The sequence below is a fragment of the Corythoichthys intestinalis genome, chromosome 14 (genome assembly GCF_030265065.1).
Source record: "Corythoichthys intestinalis isolate RoL2023-P3 chromosome 14, ASM3026506v1, whole genome shotgun sequence".
NCBI classification, from domain to species: Eukaryota; Metazoa; Chordata; class Actinopteri; order Syngnathiformes; family Syngnathidae; genus Corythoichthys; species Corythoichthys intestinalis.
This window is the reverse complement of record NC_080408.1, coordinates 31,993,391-32,014,163: the sequence shown is the minus strand read 5'-3', so window position 1 is coordinate 32,014,163 and position 20,773 is coordinate 31,993,391. Positions and strand designations below refer to the sequence as shown.

At 38.3% G+C, this 20,773-nt stretch overlaps 1 protein-coding gene across 2 annotated transcripts; it reads left to right on the top strand.

Annotated features, from left to right (window-relative positions):
• The first annotated feature begins 2,856 nt into the window (after window positions 1-2,856).
• Window positions 2,857-12,678, top strand: LOC130930369 (uncharacterized). 2 transcript variants are annotated; one of them, XM_057858276.1, is made up of 6 exons: window positions 2,857-3,007; window positions 3,463-3,642; window positions 9,015-9,263; window positions 10,368-10,460; window positions 11,947-11,964; window positions 12,160-12,678. In XM_057858276.1, exons 1-6 carry the CDS (start codon window positions 2,938-2,940, stop codon window positions 12,243-12,245), a joined length of 696 nt encoding a protein of 231 aa, XP_057714259.1. In that variant the 5' UTR covers window positions 2,857-2,937; the 3' UTR covers window positions 12,246-12,678. The 2 variants fall into 2 exon arrangements, with proteins under 2 accessions (XP_057714259.1, XP_057714260.1); XM_057858277.1 differs by lacking the exon at window positions 11,947-11,964.
• The last annotated feature ends 8,095 nt before the right edge of the window (window positions 12,679-20,773 follow it).

The following is a 20,773-nucleotide window of genomic DNA, read 5'->3' as shown; positions in this document are numbered from 1 at the left end:
TCCATTTTCTGAGCTAACGGAAGCATATAGATGTTAAATAAGAGTGGTCCAAGAATTGACCCTTGAGGGACTCCACACATGAATTTGGTTCGTTCTGACTGATAGTTTCCGATTGACACAAAGAAATCCCTATCATGTAAATAGGATGTAAACCACTGAAGAATAGTGTCAGTAAACCCTACCCACTGTTCCAATCTGCTGAGTAGTATGTTGTGATCAACCGTGCGAATGCGGCGCTGAGATCCAATAGTAACAGAACAGATGATTTGCCTGCATTGGTATTCCAACGAATATCATTTAGGACTTTGATAAGCGCGGTCTCAGTGCTGTGTTGTGGCCGAAATCCAGACTGAAACGAGTTAAAAAGATTGTTTTGCATCATAAAAGTCTGGATCTGTTCGAACACAACCCTTTCGATAATTTACCCCAGGAATGTCAGATTTGATATTGGCCTGTAATTGCTAATGGTTGAGGCATCCAGATTAGGTTTTTTTTAGGAGAGGTTTTATTACTGCAGTTTTTAAAGTCTGTGGAAACTCTCCTGTTTGGAGAGAAGTATTTATAATCTGAAGTATGTCTGGGGCTATGCAATGAAAAACAGTTTTGAAAAAGTTTGAGGGAAGGATGTCAAGGCCGCATGTTGTGGGCTAAAGGGTTAAATTTGATTACCTTAAAGTGTTTTCAAACAAATTGTATTCCTACACAATGAAACAATTAGAAAACAAATATGAAACTTAATATAATTATGTTTATAAAATGGACTAGAAACCAATTTACCGATCATCACAAAATGTACATTTTCAACTGTCCTTTTAGGGTGAACTGGAAATGAATTCTGCTATTTACTTCTTTGTTACAGGGAAAGACAACATCTTTGTCATGTACAAAGTGTGGTAAGAATTGTATTTAAAAATAAATAAATAAATAAAAGATTTTCATTTTTCTGATGTTTAATAGTGGAGAAGGACATGAATAACGACAAATATTTATATATTAAGTGGCTGTCCAACATTTGGTCAAACATTTTTCTTAATATGGTACGAATTTAACCAATCAAATGTCAGTATCACAAATTGCCTGCCCTTCCTCGTGACATCTTTAATACCATTTTTCACGACGTAGATGAGATTGTATGATTGTTCTTATCACTTCATTGATCATTCGTGGACAAAATTATAGCAACCTGTCAGCCTGTGTTGACGTGACGTGTAGATTGATAGGCTGGCCACTTGAGTGACCAAAATGAGGTGAAACTACAAATTATATTAGATTTGCCGAATGCAGATGGGCTGACACGGATTTTGCTGTTGCAAGAAAATACTGCAAGGTATGTACATATAAACAAAAATAGTATATCATTCTTTTTTATTGCAGACATTGATTGCAATAAAACATTTGGATAACATGATTCCGTTTCTTGTTTTATTTTAAACGATTGGTGCATGTGCAAAACAGGTCAATGAATCACTATTTATATAATTATTAGAAAAATATTAACAAATGTTGAGCATACGTGGAATGTGTTATCAGAAAGCAGAGCTTAAGGGAGCCTCGCCAAACTTTCACCCGACAATATGAAACCCTCGGCGGCATTCAGATGGGCTTTCTCCAGCTGTCCTCGGTAATACCAACTCCAATAGTGTATCTTAAAGTTGTTGCAGTTAAAAAGCTTGTGCTTGGATCCGGGGATCGATCTAACGGTCTGCCGCAAGGCGAGCCACTGTCTGTCCCAGCCCCTGCCTCTTGGCCGCCCCTGGAAGTCGAGCCTTCCATCATCAAAGTAGAATGCACGTAGTCTCGATATATGTCCATCAACGTACAAGTCAAGCTGTCTTCCCTTGCCTTACAGCATTTTCCACCTGTAAACAAACGAACAAAAACTTGTAACACTTGCATTTATGCGTTTACACAATTGTGCCATGCTTCACATACTGATTAGCTACAGGCTAGCAACAGATACAGTAGTTGTAGTAAATATTATTAAAGATCATCATAATTACAATCATCATCGTAATAACAATATCAAAGGCAACAAATCGTTTCATGTGCAATATTTTAGCTTTAGTATTTCTTGAACACTGCACACATGAAAATGCAGTGATAGGAAGAACATACCTTCCATAACACAGTGGTAACACGGCTACAAAAACAGTCGGTCTTTGTGGTGGCACAAGCTTGGTTCCCCATTTGCCTTCATGAACATGTTGTCCTCCCCTGTCGTGATGATGGCAGATGGATGCGGTATTTCCAAATTGACTTTTTTAAGGGATTTTGATGAGTAATGTTAATTCAGCTTCACTGTCATTTTGGATGGAGAAATTGTAAAACGGAAGTTGCGAGCAGACAGAAGAAATTGAAGTACCTTAGCGTACCTTAACATAGGCTAGGCTCAGAAACTTGTCTATTATTATTCTTATACAATGCATAAAGATTTGTTTGAAATTGTTTTTTTTTTTTTTTTAATTTTTGTAAATTAATCCGATTTCCATACAATGTTCATATTTCTAGGTTACACATCGTTTTTTATTTTTCCGTTTTTTTCTTTTTTCTTTTTTTTTTTTTTTTTAATAAATCTTTATTACTATTTAAATAATTGATTTTTCCATCCAAAATGCAATACTTTATTAATTCGTTAATTTTATTGGAAATTATTTACGTGCCTATTTTTTTATTGATCATCGCAAAATACGTGCAGATATTCAGAAATGCTGCAACAAAAATGAGTAACAATAAAATTTTTGCCTACATTATAATTGTGGGTGGACATTTACCGTGCGTTTCCGTTCTTTGAACCAATCAGAGGTACTAAAGGGAAGTTTGTCTCAATATTAAACTGAAACACTTCAAGATAAAAATAGAGAGACACGCGAGGTACGTGTAGCGTATGTTCAAATTATAGGATTATAGTTATTTATTATCGTTTTGGGACGAGAACCAATGCATTTTGATAGTATTTTCGTGCTTGTCACCCTGGCCCGTTTGTCACTGACTCTACCAGTTCCAGTGGGTAAGAAACGCGTTTTCTTTGTAATTAAACCAAGGGGGGAATGCGATAAATGATAAACTTTTTGTATTGTACACTGTTGCTTTGTCGAAGCTCGCACTTCGAAAATGAATGATAATTAAAGTATATTATAGCTATTCATCTGTATTATACATATTTAGTTTACTAGTCATTTAGTGGTAACGTGTATGCCCAAAAGAATTGAAGACTAAAATGTCCAGAAGTATGGACACTTGTTTTCTCTTTGATTTATGTGCTGATTCGTGACTAATCAATGTAGCGCTTTTCCAGCGCAAGTCAGCTAAAGGACACATACAGTATATGCAGTACAACATTCCAATGTCATTTAAATCCATAGTGTCAATCAACTTTGTGGCCGAGTTATGCATTAACTCACTTTAATTCCCATGTCCCGAAATAACCTACTTTCATTCTGGTCTGTTTTGGTTTCTGTTCAGACACAATGGTCGTTCAGCTGCAGCAGTGGGTGGTGTTGGGCACTCAACCAGTCCTAGGACGGGTCCTCCTCAACGGGGTCCCATATCCTGGCGCCACTCAGGAAGTCAATGGAATTATTCAGATGATGTCGGCTGATTTGATCCCCTTGAAGCTCCTCGCAAACCAGACTGGAGTATTAAGTAAGACAATAGAGTTGAACCAATTCCAGTAAAATGTGTTTGATAGCACATTGGCCTCACAAACAAGAGGTCACAGGTTTGAATCTCAGCCAGACCCTACAGATTTTTTTCCAGGGTATGTTGGGTTCCTTTTTTGGCAGGGGGCGCAAAACATGTTGATGACCCCGAAACGCGGTGTCAGCAATAAAATTAACTTGCAAGATATATGCTCGGATAGTAGCTTAGCCCATCCTCGTACATACAGGCATCCCAGATGTGTGTGTGTGTGCACGCACGTTTTTCTGTTGTCTGTTCTCTTATGTTGAAAATAAGCATTTTTTTTTGTTTCCCATCATTTTTGAGGGGAATTCTAAATCAGGCTGCTTAGGATAGCTATGCCTTTGGCCAAGATCGTCGTCCATTGAATATGGTATGCCCGGTGGTGGCTCTGTTGTACAATTAACATCTTTAGTAGGGCAAACTGAAATTCCGCTCACCATTTTGGCAGTGCTCTCTGGCATTTCATGGTCCACATGTTCAGTCCTTGGTTCTCGCTCAGCAGTTTTTGTCGCTTTTGAAAGCTTAGGTTATTCAGCTTAGGTTTGAAAAAAATAATGTACAAAGTGGTACCTCTACATATGAAGTTAATTCATTCCAGGACCTTGTTTGTAAGTCGAAATGGTCGTATATCGAGCAGGATTTTTCCATAACAATACACTACAATTCCACTAATTCGTTTCACAGCCCGAAAACCTACACTAATATTGATGTTACTATTGCAAATATCAATTACAAAGAGCAAAACAAATACATTATGAATAAAAATCGGAATAATAATATAATAATAGCAATAATAATAATACCTGTAATAATTAGTGTTGTCAAACAATTAAAGTTTTTAATCGAGTTAATTACAGCTTAAAAATTAATTAATCGTAATTAATCGCAATTCAAACCATCTATAAAATATGCCATATTTTTTTGTAAATTATTGTTGGAATGGAAAGATAAGACACAAGATGGATATATACATTCAACATACGGTACATAAGTACTGTATTTGTTTAGTATAACAATAAATCAACAAGATGGCATTAACATTATTAACATTCTATGAAAGGGATCCATGGATAGAAAGACTTGTAGTTCTTAAAAGATAAATGTCAGTGCAAGTTATAGAAATTTTATATTAAAACCCCTCTTAATGTTTTCGTTTTAATAAAATTTGTAAAATTTTCAATCAAAAAAAAAATTAGTAGCCCGCCATTGTTGATGTCAATAATTACACAATGCTTATGGGTGCTGAAGCCCATAAAATCAGTCGCACCAAAGCGCCAGCAGAGGGCGACAAAACTCCAAAAAACACAAGTAACAAGTGGACATTGCACTGTGCTGTCATTTTAATCTTTTTGAGCGGGGCATGTGCGTTAATTGCTTCAAATATTTTAACGTGATTAATTTAAAAAATTAATTACCGCCCGTTAACGCGATAATTTTGACAGCCCTAGTAATAATGTAACAAACCGGGTTCTAATGTGGCAAATGTGTTTGCGTGGTGTACCTGAACGCATCGCGTGGCTGACTTGATAGAGTGAGCTAGTTTAGTTTCACTTTCACCTTGTTTACTTGCTGTGGGGAACACTCGGCACAAGTTGATGGAATAAACCTGACGAAGCTGGCGATTTCTTTGGCAATGTTACCACAATAATAATTGCCACCTTAACTTATAAAGACTGGTGAACGGAGGAGGACCGTCATAGAACCTCTACGTCTGTATTGTTGAGCGAGCCATATCACGGATGCGCATCTCACGCTCATATTTTTCTATCATATATATATTCATGTCAATGGTAAAGGTAAGCATCACCTTGTTTTCTTTTTTTTCACCAACTGCACTAACATTGTTAGAACCCATGTTGATTTCCCTCACAAAAAAATCTGCCATGCGTTACTTGCGGGAAAACAAAGAAACTGCGGTGCTGTCATAGATCGTCGTATTTAGAGCATGTGGTCGGATGTAGAAACAAATGGTGTGTCAAATTTTACGTTCGATGTCGAAGAGATCGTGTCTCGAAGCGATCGTATGTCGAGGTACCGATGTATATCCATCTTGCAGCTTCTGTCCTCAGTTTTTTTTTTCTTCTTTTTTTGGCGAAGCAAACCAAATGTCTCTGAGGTGCCAGTCACATGTTCTGTACGAAAAATAATTTTTACCCGTTATAAAAATATTTTTTTCATTCATTTTTGTTGTTTATTACTTTACAACTTTTATAGGCAACATTTTACTGGCAAAGTCTTAATTTTAAATTCATAAATAGGAAAGTCAATTACATGTAATGACAATTTTGGCCACCTGGGGGTTCTGTGCCGCCCGGTTCCCCCTTAATCTCTGCGTATGTTTCCTTACTTACACATTCTAAAAGCATCCCCTGAAGACTCTTAATTTTTACATATCTGTGGGTCTGTGAATCTTTTTGTGGTCTTTTTTTTTATGTAATTTTTTTTTTCTTAAACCTGTCCTTTTCAGCTGTTTGACACGGAGAACGGAAGTCTAAGTGTCCGGTTGTTCTGAACAATTTTAATGTTTCACATTGAGAGTATGACATACTCCCATTGTGATCATTCAACATACAGTACCTCGTTTATTACGACAAAGCAGCGAACAGGAAGGGGTTATGGGGGAACAGAAGAAAAGAAGCACAAGAAAAGAGAGAAAAGAAACACAAACAACAGCAAGAAATACATTAAGCGCCTACACTAACTATTAATATGTTGGTGCTAATGTCAGCTAGATGTATTTCCGGTTGACACCATGTCGGGGACCTACTGTTTTTTTATGTAATTTGTGATGGATTGGCAAACCAGTCCTGGGTTTACCCTTCTTTTGCAGGATAGACTTTAGCTCACCCGTAACCCTAATGAGGACAAGCACTACAGAAAACAAATGCACAGATGTAGGGCTGTGCAATCTTGAGATCGAAATTGTGGATCGAAAATGTCTTCAGGTTGATCTCGATGGTCAGCAATTCTATTTTTAATCGAGCGTAATGCTAATAATAATCAGAAAACACTATTCAAGCGCTAACAAAAATTAACAACGCTTGGCTGACACGCTGACTAAAACAATGAATATTCACAAAGAAATGCCTCGGGAAAATTAATAGAAAACACACTCATAACAACACTTATAACAACACTCATGTGCCTACAGCCTTTTTCAGCTGCCAAAAACAAGTTTTATCAACCATTGAATTGAGGGGGTGGGATGACAACCACATTCTTTCTCTTCCGCAACACACATTCAAGTGTGTTAATTAACTGTATTGTTGAGCGAATTTCTAATATTTTTCCTAATATTATATGTAGTCCTTCATTTCTTTTATTGGTATTGACTAATAATGTCACTTTCAATCATTTTACATTTATCTTTATAGTTGTTTTTTTTTTTCTTTTAAATAGTTTCCCATATTTATATCACGGATTTTATTATTGACTTTGTATTTCTGTAATTTTGGGTCGACTGTTTCAAATATTGACCAATGAAAGTGTTGTTTGCACAGTAGTAAGTATTCACTACTTCTAATTTTTTTCTTAATATTTACTCCATATTCAAATGAAATGTTTAACTACTCACTAGTTTCGTTGCAGATTATTTAAAGACCAAATGTGAAATAATTTCATAAAATGCCAAAAAGGGTCACAATTAATGTAATAAAACATTGTCCAACAAATAAAGCATGAAAAAAATAATTTATATGTTGTATATTTGACATAATTATCGCGTTTCTGAAGTTCGAGCCTGGAAGGGGACGAACCCGGAAGTGATACGTCACACTGAGAACAGCGATGGCAGCGCTCCATATGGCCGCCATAAAAAGCTTTTCAAACAATAATTCAAACAGTGATATAAGCGATAGATCGAGTGCAAGTGAGGAGATCCAAGTTTTTGAAGAGTTGGAGGAAGAGGAGGATGTTGGAATTTTATGTTGGACCGTGCATGTATTAGCCAGACGCTAATCAGGATGCAAACAATGTGCCCAGACTGCCTGACATGGAATGGAGACAAGACCCATCGAGATTACAAGATTGGTAAAACATAGGCTGTTATTATTTTTATGATCTGAAGCATGTATGGTAAATAAAACACCTAGTATTGCCTGGGATAAAGGAAAAGTTTTGACGAATCCCCGATCATGTTGTGTAATGAACAGTAGAAGCTAGCGATGTTAGCTTTTATTTACCTGACATGTTTCGGCGAACACCTCCGCCTGTGGACTCTCTGACGAAGGCGGAAGTGTTCGCTGAAACATGTCAGGTAAATAAACCACCTACAATTGCCTGGGATAAAAGAAAAGTTTTGACGAATCCCCGATCATGTTGTGGAATGAACAGTAGAAGCTAGTGATGTTAGCTTTTATTTACCTGACATGTTTCGGCGAACACTTCCGCCTTCGTACTCTGACCGACGAAGGCGGAAGTGTTCGCCGAAACATGTCAGGTAAATAAACCACCTACTATTGCCTGGGATAAAAGAAAAGTTTTGATGAATTTATAAGTGTAGGCAAAATGAACTCAATACAACTATGATCGGGGATTGCCACAAGTTAGCTTTCGGCTAACGTCGCTAGCTTCTACTGTTCATTCAACAACACGATCGGGGTTATGCCTCAAGTTACCTTTCGGCTAACGTCGCTACCTTCTACTGTTCATTCCACAACAGTTGGCAGCTCTGCTTTGAAAAAGTAATCAGTCATCTATCCAAAAATCCTGTTACTTTTTTGCAAATCCTTGATCATAAGCAGACCGGTTGAGGAAGCAGGCATCTTCGAAGTTTTTGTAGCAGAGAACACTACAAACGTGGCGTGAAATTCATTCACTTTGTGCGAACGAAAGATGTCCATTTACGTGCCCTTCTATCCTTTGGCCACACAGACAACTTTTCTTTAGATTGAGAACAATACATCGCCACACACCGCCGTGGCATCTTACCGAGAAGCAATGCATCAATACTGTTCTATGGCGGACTTCCCTCACAGTTCTCTGCATGACGTAATTTCCGAAGATTTCCAAAGATTGTCGAAGAAAAGCATTTTCGTTGTCAAGGGCGTTGCTATGGGTTACAAAGAATCTGGAAGGGTTGCGTTAAAAAAAAAAAACGAAAATATGCTTATAATTGTTTAGCCATTGATATTATTCAAAAACATGGTTGGCCAACCTTACTTCACATTTGGTCTTTAAGGGTAAGGGTGGAGGAAACAAACAAAACAAAACAATAGCAAACCTAAGTACAAAAAAATTAAAAGAAATCAGATTGGACGAGATGAGATTAAAAATGAATCTTGATCCTTTTTTGGTCAGATCGCCCAGCCCTACATGAATGTTTTTGTTGACAGGGAAGGGCTACACGGTCCTTCGCTCCCGTGACTGCGTACTGGAGGGCTCGGAGCTGCACTGGGCTGACCGGGTTTTCTCAGACGGGTCACTCTATCTGTCCCTGGACCACAGTGGCGTCTGGGTAGCCCACACGCAGCAAGCAATGGCCCTCAAAGCATCGTGGGAGCAGGCGGTGGGGAGCTTGGAGTCCCTTCAAGATGGATGCGTCAACCTGATGGGAAAACTGAGGTTTTCTAAAGACCAATCAGGTGGAGTATAGTAATTATCCTTTTTTTTTTTGTGGGGGGGGGGGGGGGATGATTTCCCACAGCTATTTAGCCAACTCAGCTTAGATGCAACAAGATTCCGCCAAAGACATGTAGTTTGAAAGTATGACTTTTAACACAGTAAATACTTACCACTAATAGAAGGCAACTAACTAATGATCTTTAATTGTTCTAAGCATATAGCAGCTTATTGTATGGTATGCTTTTACACATACACTTTTTTCCGGATGGTTTCTAAATGGTTGTTCCATGTTTAAATGTATGAAGTGAAACCTAATGTGATTGAAAATATAATGCATTGGCGATCATAACTATTAAGATTATTGTTAAATAATCGAATCATAGCACCCTGAGTAGTATTCTAATCGAATTATGAAATAACTTAGGTGGCACACCTGTTGTATAACTGTGAAGAGATAAACATCTTCATAAAAATATGTTTCCCTATAAACTATATGGGGAAAAAGGGCATATATGATCCTAACCACCAGTACTCGTGGAACAAATTGCACTCTTGTCTTAGTTTAGACAATTGTAATTAGAATAAAGGCATGCAGGGCAGTAGTTGTAATGCTTTCACAAATTCATATATGTCAAAAAACACCATTTATTTTGATGTCCTCTAATGTGTGATAAACATGTCTGGCTCATCCAGGCACTTTAGTTTACAGATTTCCGGTGATGTATTGCATTGATTTGACTCATTGCGTTAATTACATAATCAGCGACATTCATTGCAAAGAGCGCTTGACATACAAAGACGGATCATTTGGGACAGGTAACATAAGACATTTTGGCATCCAAAGTTGTGAAATAAATAAATAAATAAATAAAAATTCAAATATCTGTAAAAACAATTATTACTATATAATTTTTAACAATTGCCAAGAATGCTAATACCCGTCAGTTAAATTAATTGTTTTTTGTTTTTTTTTAAGAAGTAATCTGGTGGGGGTATGTGTTTACAGTTAATGATTAAATTATCTGAAACTGAACCTTACAAGATTTTTTTTTATCTATCGAGTATTACACTACATTATGGTGCTGTTATTTTGCTGACATGCTTTCTTAATTTCCTATTTCCAGGAATTCCAATGTCCCAATTTTTTATTCCAATCTTGGGACTTTTGGCCTTCATTGGAGTGACCGCTCTGAGCCTCCTTCTCTACACTAAACTGCGTAAGTGAGTCTATCACGTTTTTGCATTTTGTTATATATTGTTTGTAGTTCACCAAGTTCATCAGTGAAATACATTATACAGTACACTGTATTTCATATGTATAGTGACGATGAGCAATAAGAACCAATATGCCGGTGGTATGAAACGCCTTTATTGACATAATAGTATTTCTAATATGTGTTGCTTTCTGACGCTACAGTTATCACCGCCCATCACTGGCATGCAGATGCAAAATTATCTTTTTTTCTCCACCATCTCTTAGTCATTTCATTTCTTTTTTTTCTATAATAGAATAAGTGTTTTAAAATGTAATTCACTAAATTAATTCCAACAAAATTCTAAGTAAAAGTCATTTTTTGTTTAAATACTCCATAATTTTTCAAGTTGCACACACACACACACACGCACGCACACACACACACACACACACACGCACACACACACACACACACACACACAAAACGACTTAGTTACAGTATTGAGAGTACAGTGGTACCTCGACATCCGATCGCTTCGACACACGATCTTTTCGACATCCGACGTAAAATTTGACTCGCCATTTGTTTCTACATCCGACGACATGCTCGAAATACGACGATCTATGACAACGGCGCAGTTTTCTTTTCCCCACAAGACGGACTCACGGAAGATTTTTCTGGGAGAGCAATCAACATGGGTTTCAATAATGTTAGTGCAGGTGGTGAAAAAAAAGGAAAAGGTGATGCTTACCATTGAAATGAAGTTGAAAATAATAGCGTTGTGTGCGCATCCATGAACTGGCTCGACAATATGGCCGTAGAATGATGTCTACTCTCGACGGTCCTCCTCCGAACTCCGTTCGGCAGTCATAAGTTAAGGTGACAATTATTATTGCGGTAACATCGCCAAAGAAATCGCCAGCTTCGTCAGGTTTCTAGTTAATTATTCCATCAAGTTTTGCAACGCCTTCTCTTCCCCGCAGCTGAACATGTAAAGTGAAAGTGAAAATAGTCCTCCCTCCCTCACTCTGGCACGTCAACCACGCGGTGCATTCAGGAACAGCAAAAAACGTCCGCCACATTACAACCCGATTCGTTACATTATTACGGGAATTATTATTATATTATTATTCCAATTTTTATTTATAATTTATTTGTTTTGCTATGTGTAATTGCCATTTGTAATCGTACCAGCAGTATTTATTAAGGATTTAATGTAGGTTTTTGGAGTGTGGAACGAGTTAATGGAATTATAATGTATTCCTGTGGGAAAATCCTGTTCGACATACAACCATTTGGCCTTTCAAACAAGGTTCTGGAATGAATTGACTTCGTATGTAGAGGTACAACTGTAATTATAATTTGTTACTTTCCACTGTGGATTCTGATTTGCTCCAATGACTACTGTGTGTCCCATGAACATTGGTATGTCCTCTCCTCACAGTCCTGAGTGCATTTATTGCGTGCCTGGTCATGTGTTTTTTCATTTTTTTCCCTCTCAACTCAGGTCTGAGACACCCCGGTGGTAAGAAAACAACTTTCTTTATGATTCTCTATTTCCAGCATTGGATGGAAGCTTAGTGGGGGAAAAGTTTAATATTTTACGAACTGCGCACACATTAACTGGATTTTTACCTGTCTTGCTTGCCTCATATTTAACTCACTAGTTCATGTCTACAACAATTGATCAACTCTTTGGATAATCTTTGTTGTCTTCTAGGTGTTATTGGGTCGATCATACACTACAGCAAGGACGAGGAAGAAGTCCATACAGAGAAAAAGGGCAACGGTTATCGTTCTTTATGATCTAAATTTAAACCGCAGAATACCAGCTCGGGACTTTGTGAGATATTTGAATAAATCAATATTGGTTGAATAGCTAAGACAAACCAATGATTAAATGGATTTCAGAACATTGTTTAATCAGCATTCAGCACTTTATCAATTGTCAGTCTAACTTAACACAAACTAACAAATGAGCACAATAAACACTTTTAAAATGTTTTGTACAAATAAGTGAAGTGTGTTTGTTTAATGGATTTGTTAAGTACTAATTGTCTTAATGTCATTTTACCTTACCAATGACAGCTGTTCTACCAAATATTGAAGTGCACTGTATAGAGAAGAATATGAATTATAGAACTGTGACTTCCTATTCCATCAAAGATGCACCCCTCTAACTGTGTTCCGTAAACGTTGCTAATTTTGTGTTTCACGTTCTTGCTATTTGTAACTGACATGACATGCTGCTTTTGAATCATAAATAAAATATTTGCACCTCAGGTTAGTTTTTAATGAAACATGAAATGAAATTTATAATGAACCATCATTTCTCAACTGTAATGTTTTCATCAGGGGTGAAAGTGGCTAGAATTTCTTGCCAGAACTCCCTGACATGAAGGTCGCCAAGGCATGGAGCCAGAATTTTTTTTTTTTTTTAGGTGGATTTGGTCAAACCTCCTAAAACCACAAAAATGTAGAGAAACTGCTTTTGGCAGTTACATCCATAACACATACACACACACACACACACAAAATGGTTTTACACATTAGGCTACTGCATTACATATATTATGGTAACCACAAGGAAAACATGAGCAATTGATTTTCATTCAAAATTGTATTTTTTAATAATTTGCACAATAACACTTAACAAAAAACAGCAATAACCCCAACCTTTATCTCCTATTATTTTCTAAATGCAAAACCTCAATTTTAACTACTTAAGAACATAGGATGTACATTAAAATTGTTATTATTTTTTTAAATAACAATGATATAAGTAACATACATGCACAAAAATAAATACAAATGACTAACATTGTGCAAAGTAAATGGAATATATTTTGAAGATCCCACAAATATTGACTGTTTTAAATTATAAGGAAATAAATAAGTAGCCTAACATAAATGAACAAAAATAAATCCAAAGTGCACATTGACATGGAAGATGTTCTAAACCTCCCCATCAAACAAATAAAATCAAATTAAATAAATAAACCTCTTCAACTCTTTCCTTTCTCTTAAAGATCTGATCAATTATTTGTTACATTGCCCTTTTTTATTGTATTTATTCAACAAGCTTAATCATTTTTTCTTTTTTTGCTGTTCTGGAGAACATGTACATTTGAACCTATCAGAGCTAACTATTTATGCTGATCACATGTCAGTTTTTACCCCTATTGAACGGAAAACTGAGTCCATGCGCACATCGACACGACACCTCGTACCTGATCTGTCAGACTCGATAACTGCTGGAGCTATGGAAAGCTCCGTGCCATCCGTGGAATAAATAAATAATAAATATCGGTGGAAACGGATGATGCTACACAAGCACTTTATTATGCTTGTTGTTAACACTCTTGGTTGGTTGGTTATTTTTTAGTATGGGGTTTTGACAGTTGTCGAAATATTTTCGGGATTAAAGCACCGTTCCACCTCATTCCGGTGCCAAATCTCTTACTGGAATGGCGTCCCGGACCGTTCCTGCCCGCTTTCGCCCCTGGTTTCCATGCATTCATACACATTTATTCAGATATTTTAGCAAACATACGATGTTTGTTTTTTTGTCTAAAACTAAACCATTTATTTAACCCTTGTGTGTTTTTTATATTGTTTATACTCAGCAAGTGATTATGGGTCTGGTGGACCGATTGCATTTTGAGGGTTGTAAATGCTTCAAAATCAAAACCATGAGTTAAGATGGTTAACAGGTGTCTCCTACAAGTATATCTCATTCAACCCTTGTGTGGTTTTTATATTGCTGATACTCAGCAAGTCATGGGTCTAGTGGGCCGATTGCATTTTGAGGGTTGTAAATGCTTCACAATCAAAACCGTGAGTTAAGATGGTTAACAGGTGTCTCCTACAAATATATCTCAATTATAAGCAGTATAAAACAGTATGTATGGTGTATATTCGATATTTACCTTTGTTAGATTAGATGTGCAACATATTTGTTAAAACAAAAAAAAAGGGTAATCAAATAAAATTAAGGTATGGGGAAATATGAATGTACAAATGCCACAAGGTTTTTCATAACTACTGACTTATTTCTTTGAACTTTTTTTTTTTTTTTTTTTTTTAGAAATATGCACACAAGCTTTACACACTTACAGTGCCTTGCAAAAGTATTCGGCCCCCTTGAATCTTGCAACCTTTCGCCACATTTCAGGCTTCAAACATAAAGATATGAAATTTATTTTTTTTTTGTCAAGAATCAACAACAAGTGGGACACAATCGTGAAGTGGAACAACATTTATTGGATAATTTAAACTTTTTTAACAAATAAAAAACTGAAAAGTGGGGCGTGCAATATTATTCGGCCCCTTTACTTTCAGTGCAGCAAACTCACTCCAGAAGTTCAGTGAGGATCTCTGAATGATCCAATGTTGTCCTAAATGACCGATGATGATAAATAGAATCCACCTATGTGTAATCAAGTCTCCGTATAAATGCACCTGCTCTGTGATAGTCTCAGGGTTCTGTTTAAAGTGCAGAGAGCATTATGAAAACCAAGGAACACACCAGGCAGGTCCGAGATACTGTTGTGGAGAAGTTTAAAGCCGGATTTGGATACAAAAAGATTTCCCAAGCTTTAAACATCTCAAGGAGCACTGTGCAAGCCATCATATTGAAATGGAAGGAGCATCAGACCACTGCAAATCTACCAAGACCCGGCCGTCCTTCCAAACTTTCTTCTCAAACAAGGAGAAAACTGATCAGAGATGCAGCCAAGAGGCCCATGATCACTCTGGATGAACTGCAGAGATCTACAGCTGATGTGGGAGAGTCTGTCCATAGGACAACAATCAGTCGTACACTGCACAAATCTGGCCTTTATGGAAGAGTGGGAAGAAGAAAGCCATTTCTCAAAGATATCCATAAAAAGTCTCGTTTAAAGTTTGCCACAAGCCACCTGGGAGACACACCAAACATGTGGAAGAAGGTGCTCTGGTCAGATGAAACCAAAATTGAACTTTTTGGCCACAATGCAAAACGATATGTTTGGCGTAAAAGCAACACAGCTCATCACCCTGAACACACCATCCCCACTGTCAAACATGGTGGTGGCAGCATCATGGTTTGGGCCTGCTTTTCTTCAGCAGGGACAGGGAAGATGGTTAAAATTGATGGGAAGATGGATGCAGCCAAATACAGCAACATTCTGGAAGAAAACCTGTTGGTATCTGCACAGGACCTGAGACTGGGACGGAGATTTATCTTCCAACAGGACAATGATCCAAAACATAAAGCCAAATCTACAATGGAATGGTTCAAAAATAAACGTATCCAGGTGTTAGAATGGCCAAGTCAAAGTCCAGACCTGAATCCAATCGAGAATCTGTGGAAAGAGCTGAAGACTGCTGTTCACAAACACTCTCCATCCTACCTCACTGAGCTCGAGCTGTTTTGCAAGGAAGAATGGGCAAGAATGTCAGTCTCTCGATGTGCAAAACTGATAGAAACATACCCCAAGTGACTTGCAGCTGTAATTGGAGCAAAAGGTGGCGCTACAAAGTATTAACGCAAGGGGGCCGAATAATATTGCACGCCCCACTTTTCAGTTTTTTATTTGTTAAAAAAGTTTAAATTATCCAATAAATTTGGTTCCACTTCACGATTGTGTCCCACTTGTTGTTGATTCTTGACAAAAAATTAAAATGTTATATCTTTATGTTTGAAGCCTGAAATGTGGCGAAAGGTTGCAAGGTTCAAGGAGGCCGAATACTTTTGCAAGGCATTGTAGTTTGACTCTCTGAGAATACGACAAATTTCATGTTTGCATTTATATGGTTCCATCTCCATTCGAACGATGTCACAATAGCGTACCGCACAAATGCTATTTTTAGACCGCAAGGCTGCGTGATGTCACCATCATAAACCAGAAGGGGGTCAACATAGTATTGACCGGATCTGTCGTTCACTTGAGGAAATGAATCCATTTCAGTTCGTTCAGTAAAAAGACTCATTCAAACAAATCGTTCAACGAATCGTTCGCCCCCCTCATCTCCCTCCCCGCCCAAATGAAGCGTTCGGTTAGTGAACGGGAAGTGACGTTGCCGAACAGATCACCAAAGACCGTTTTGCAGTATAACTGAACGGGAAGTGACATTGCTTGGTCCCTCCCTCTCTTGCACACAGGCTCCTCATCGACCACTCGTCGCAGTTTCAGAAATGAGTTACAGGCGATATCATTCTGCTTTCAAAGCCTCGTCTCCCTCCCGCTGCTGCAAAAGCGAGGGAGAACTTTCGCGTCGTCTGTCCTATTTCTATGGGATCAAAGTCATGGCTCGTGCTTGCATTTCGATTTGGGACACAGTTAAACATTTTCCTTTTGTGGGAGGAGTGGGGGTTTGGGGTCGGGGGCGCACGGACTTTCTTTAGCATGATCTTGATCACATATACAATGCTGCTGCCACCAGCCAACGCAGCATGCTTGCTGTCACGAAAATAAAAATAAATTGAAAGTTTAATTTCTAAATATGGAAGGACCAACACATCATATTTACCTCTCACTCTGTTGTATTTTTGTTTTTATGCTCATCACTATTATTTTTGGTCACTATTGTTAAAGCTAAAGTGTAAATAGCTAGTTGTCAAATGTGCTGCTCTGAAATGAAAACAATACTACATTTTGATATTTGACAGTTTAATTGCAAATCAGTATTAAGATGATCGTATTGAATTTTTGCACTGGTATTAACAAATAAAATAATCCCGTCAACTCCCCTGTCGTCCTCTCATCACAGATCTTCAAATGCTGACGAGAAATAATTGTTTGCTCTTTACGATGTCGCCTTTCTACACTCATTAATCTGTTAAGAAAAATGTAGACATATTGCGACATCTCCCGTGTCCGCGTGCGTTGTTTTTGGGCGCTTGAGTAGCACATGATGGACGGATGGACATAATTTGTCAAACCATCCAACACCCGCCACGCTCTGACACGAAAAAAAAAAAAAAAAAAACACTCGGAAAAAATTGACATGTATATACAGTTTCATTGGAAATCAGTATTATGGTGATCATATTAAATATTCTTTTTTTCTGTGCACATATGAGGTAAATATCGCTGCCATGAAGCCTCCATATTGTGACAGTTCTCTGCCCCCTTCACTGCCGTCACGTGACCGCAGCTCAGCTTTTGCTTGCCCCGTAGCTACCCGTGTTTTAAAGTACTGTAAATTTGATAGTATTTAGTCATAGGTAGTCCCGAGTCTGTTGAGAAAAGTAATACACTAAACCATGCTCGCGAGGTTTGTGTGGTGTTTTTGTCTGTTTGAGCAGCATATGATACGCTCCACATTAACAATTATGTGACAAAGTCATTTCCTTTCATTTTTTTGACTCGTTCACCGAATTACTGGAAAGTCAAGTTAGCAGCAAGCTAGGTGAGGAACCGCAGGACTGAGTCACTGAACGGGAAGTGACATAACTCAGTCTTGCCCCCCTGCCTGCTCGCTGGCTGCTTATTGGCCACACGTGGAAGTGAGTGACAGATGCCCTGATTCTGTTTCCGCTCCCTCCCCTGCCCGCGATGAGGCTGGCGTCTGATTGTTCGTTTGCGATGTCAGAAGACGCTGCCGCTTGCTCAACGCCCTCCCACGCAGCTAACAAGCCCCAACTTCATAGAACGAATCAGTGCAGATGGTGATTAGTTCGGTCTCCTTCACCCAAACAATTCGTTCAAAAAGAACGAATCGTTCGCGACCGATACAACACTACAACATAGAAGCGCACTTGCATACAACCAATGCTAGTACTGCTTGGTTTTAGCCGGTAATCTTTGGAAAAAAAGAGTAAACACTGCTGCTTTGGAACTTGTAGAAACGACTCTAGACATTACGACCGTGCACATATGAAGGATTTTTTCTTTTACGTTTCCCGAAAACAAAAACTCAGAGGGAAAAAATGACAACAATGGATTATCCCGTCTTTTTCAGCCCTCGACACTCAAGCCATCTCTTTAGCTTAACATTTGTATGCTCTTCCACAACTTTACCAATGAATCTGGCACCAGCGACATCATTTTCGGGCAGGATTGGTAGGTTTAGCTCAGTAAACATCTTGTTCATACACTATTTACATTCAGCTCGCATTAGGGACAAACGCAAGTTTGACCTCCCCTAGCAACAGTTGCTAACATCATGAATATTAATGAGCAAAAGTGACGTGTTGCTTGTGGTACGCCATTCTACGTGTGGATTTACCCACATTGTTTCTAGTGAACTTCAACAACTCGCCCAAATTAGCACATAAGGAAACTCATCAGGATAGGTTTGGTTCAACAAACTTTTTTCTCCTTGGCACAATAGGCACTGGACTCATCTCCAACACCTAACTTAAAATAAAATATGAATGACTAACTTTAAATGATCAGGGAGTGTTATTTCTTTCTGTACAACTTACACGGAAGCTTCTGGAAGTTTTTTTTTTAACATCTAACATTCACGCTCTCTTGCAATGAGTGGGTAGATGAAGAGATAGCGTACATTGCGCCGTGGTGCATTCAGGAGCATTGCGAAATAACAAATTATTTAAAAAATGTATTTGGTAATTTAACAATGGGTTACAATAGAAGTAAAAATGAAAAATTGAGGTTCTTTCTACCGTAAGACATCACCGCTGTTAAAGGCTCTGAAAAAGCGCAGAAGGCTTACCTTTAAATATGGCTATGCTTATATGAGTCCGAGTCACTGTCTTCCCGGTCGATGACTTTTCAATATTTCCTGGTCAATTGTACATCAACTATTCGTCAACATTAGTTCTTCAACTATAAAACGATGTTAACCCAACTATACCATAGAACAATGTTGTTTCAACTTCACAGCCATTTGTCATCCGTATTTGCAACATTGATTCAACTTTGTTTATTGTCGAAAATTTCGATGTCAACCATACTGAAGATTTTGATGGAAAATCAACGTTTATTCAATGTCGGTCTGCTACATGGGAAGAAAAAGGTGTTGATAAAAAAAGCTACGTCCGGATCAGGTTAGCTCTTTTTCAGCCCTCGACACTCAAGCCATCTTTTTAGCTTAATATTTGTATGTCCTTCCACAACTTTACCAATGACTTTGGCACCAGCGACATCATTTTCAGGCAGAATTGGTAGGTTTAGCTCAGTAAACATCTTGTTCGTACACTATTTACATTCATCTCGCATTAGGGTCAAAAGCGAGTTTGACCCCCCTAGCAACAGTTGCTAACATCATGAATATTAATGAGCAAAGGTGACGTGTACGTGTGGTACGTTATTCCGCGTGAAAACGATGTAGTATTCATGCCGGGCCCTAGTAGGCAGTGCAGTTTTACAAGGGACCAATCCAATGACGCACTTCTTTGACAACAACCTCCTCAGGCTCAGACCGGAAGACAACATACCCGCTCTTGGCCCAAGCGCCCACTCAAACTCTCAAAGCCATGGAGTCTACGCGGTTTTTTGTTTGGTCAGATAAGGAAGTTGAACTTTTACTGCGCGCCACACTGGACTACAAAACAGCAAAAGGCACAGAAAACATCAACTGGGAGTCTTGCCAGTCAAAATACAAGGACATTCAAGAAAGTTTCGCCAGACAATAGGGAATGGGACGTACTACGTCATTGTTTGGACGCGCCTCCATGCTGGTAATATGATTCACTTCCGGTCCGGCAGACTCAATGCGGGTTGTAACGTGTGGTAGTGCTAAGCTAAGTCCTTCGGTGTTTTAGAAAGAAAATATGGGTGCTTATTGTTGCGTTACCGGGTGCAACAGCTTCTCCTACGACAAAAAAAAGGGGTGAGGAAAAATGGACTCACTTTTCACCGTTTTCCTGCATGGAAGACCAAATATCAGATCACGAAGGTACAACGGGTGGCTGGATTGCAGCGGTTCGTCGGAAAAGCATTTCTTATGATCATATTTCTGCTGGAATGAGAGTGTGTTCCTGTCATCTCTACTCTTGTAAATTGAACGATTTATCCACTTTTGGTTTCAATACGTTTTTGTTTTTTTACACCGTTGTGTAAACCTGCCTCGGTAGCAATGCTCGCCTACTACGACTCACCTACCTGTTGTGTTCCTAGGTAAACCTGCTGACAACACATCCCTATTGGTCACCATCTCTCTTCTTGGATCATTTGACAAAGAAAATTTGTTCAATGGAGTGGTTCCATTTGTCCTGTGTTGGACTCAAACAAGCCCCTGCAGCAGACGCCATCTGGGTCTGCCCTTCTTGTCGAAAATCTGCGGGCTTTAACTTGTGAAAATGCAAGAACTTTAATGCACATATTTATTCTGCCTGGCTATTTAATTAAGGCCAGTGAAGTGTTTTTTAAAAAATATATATT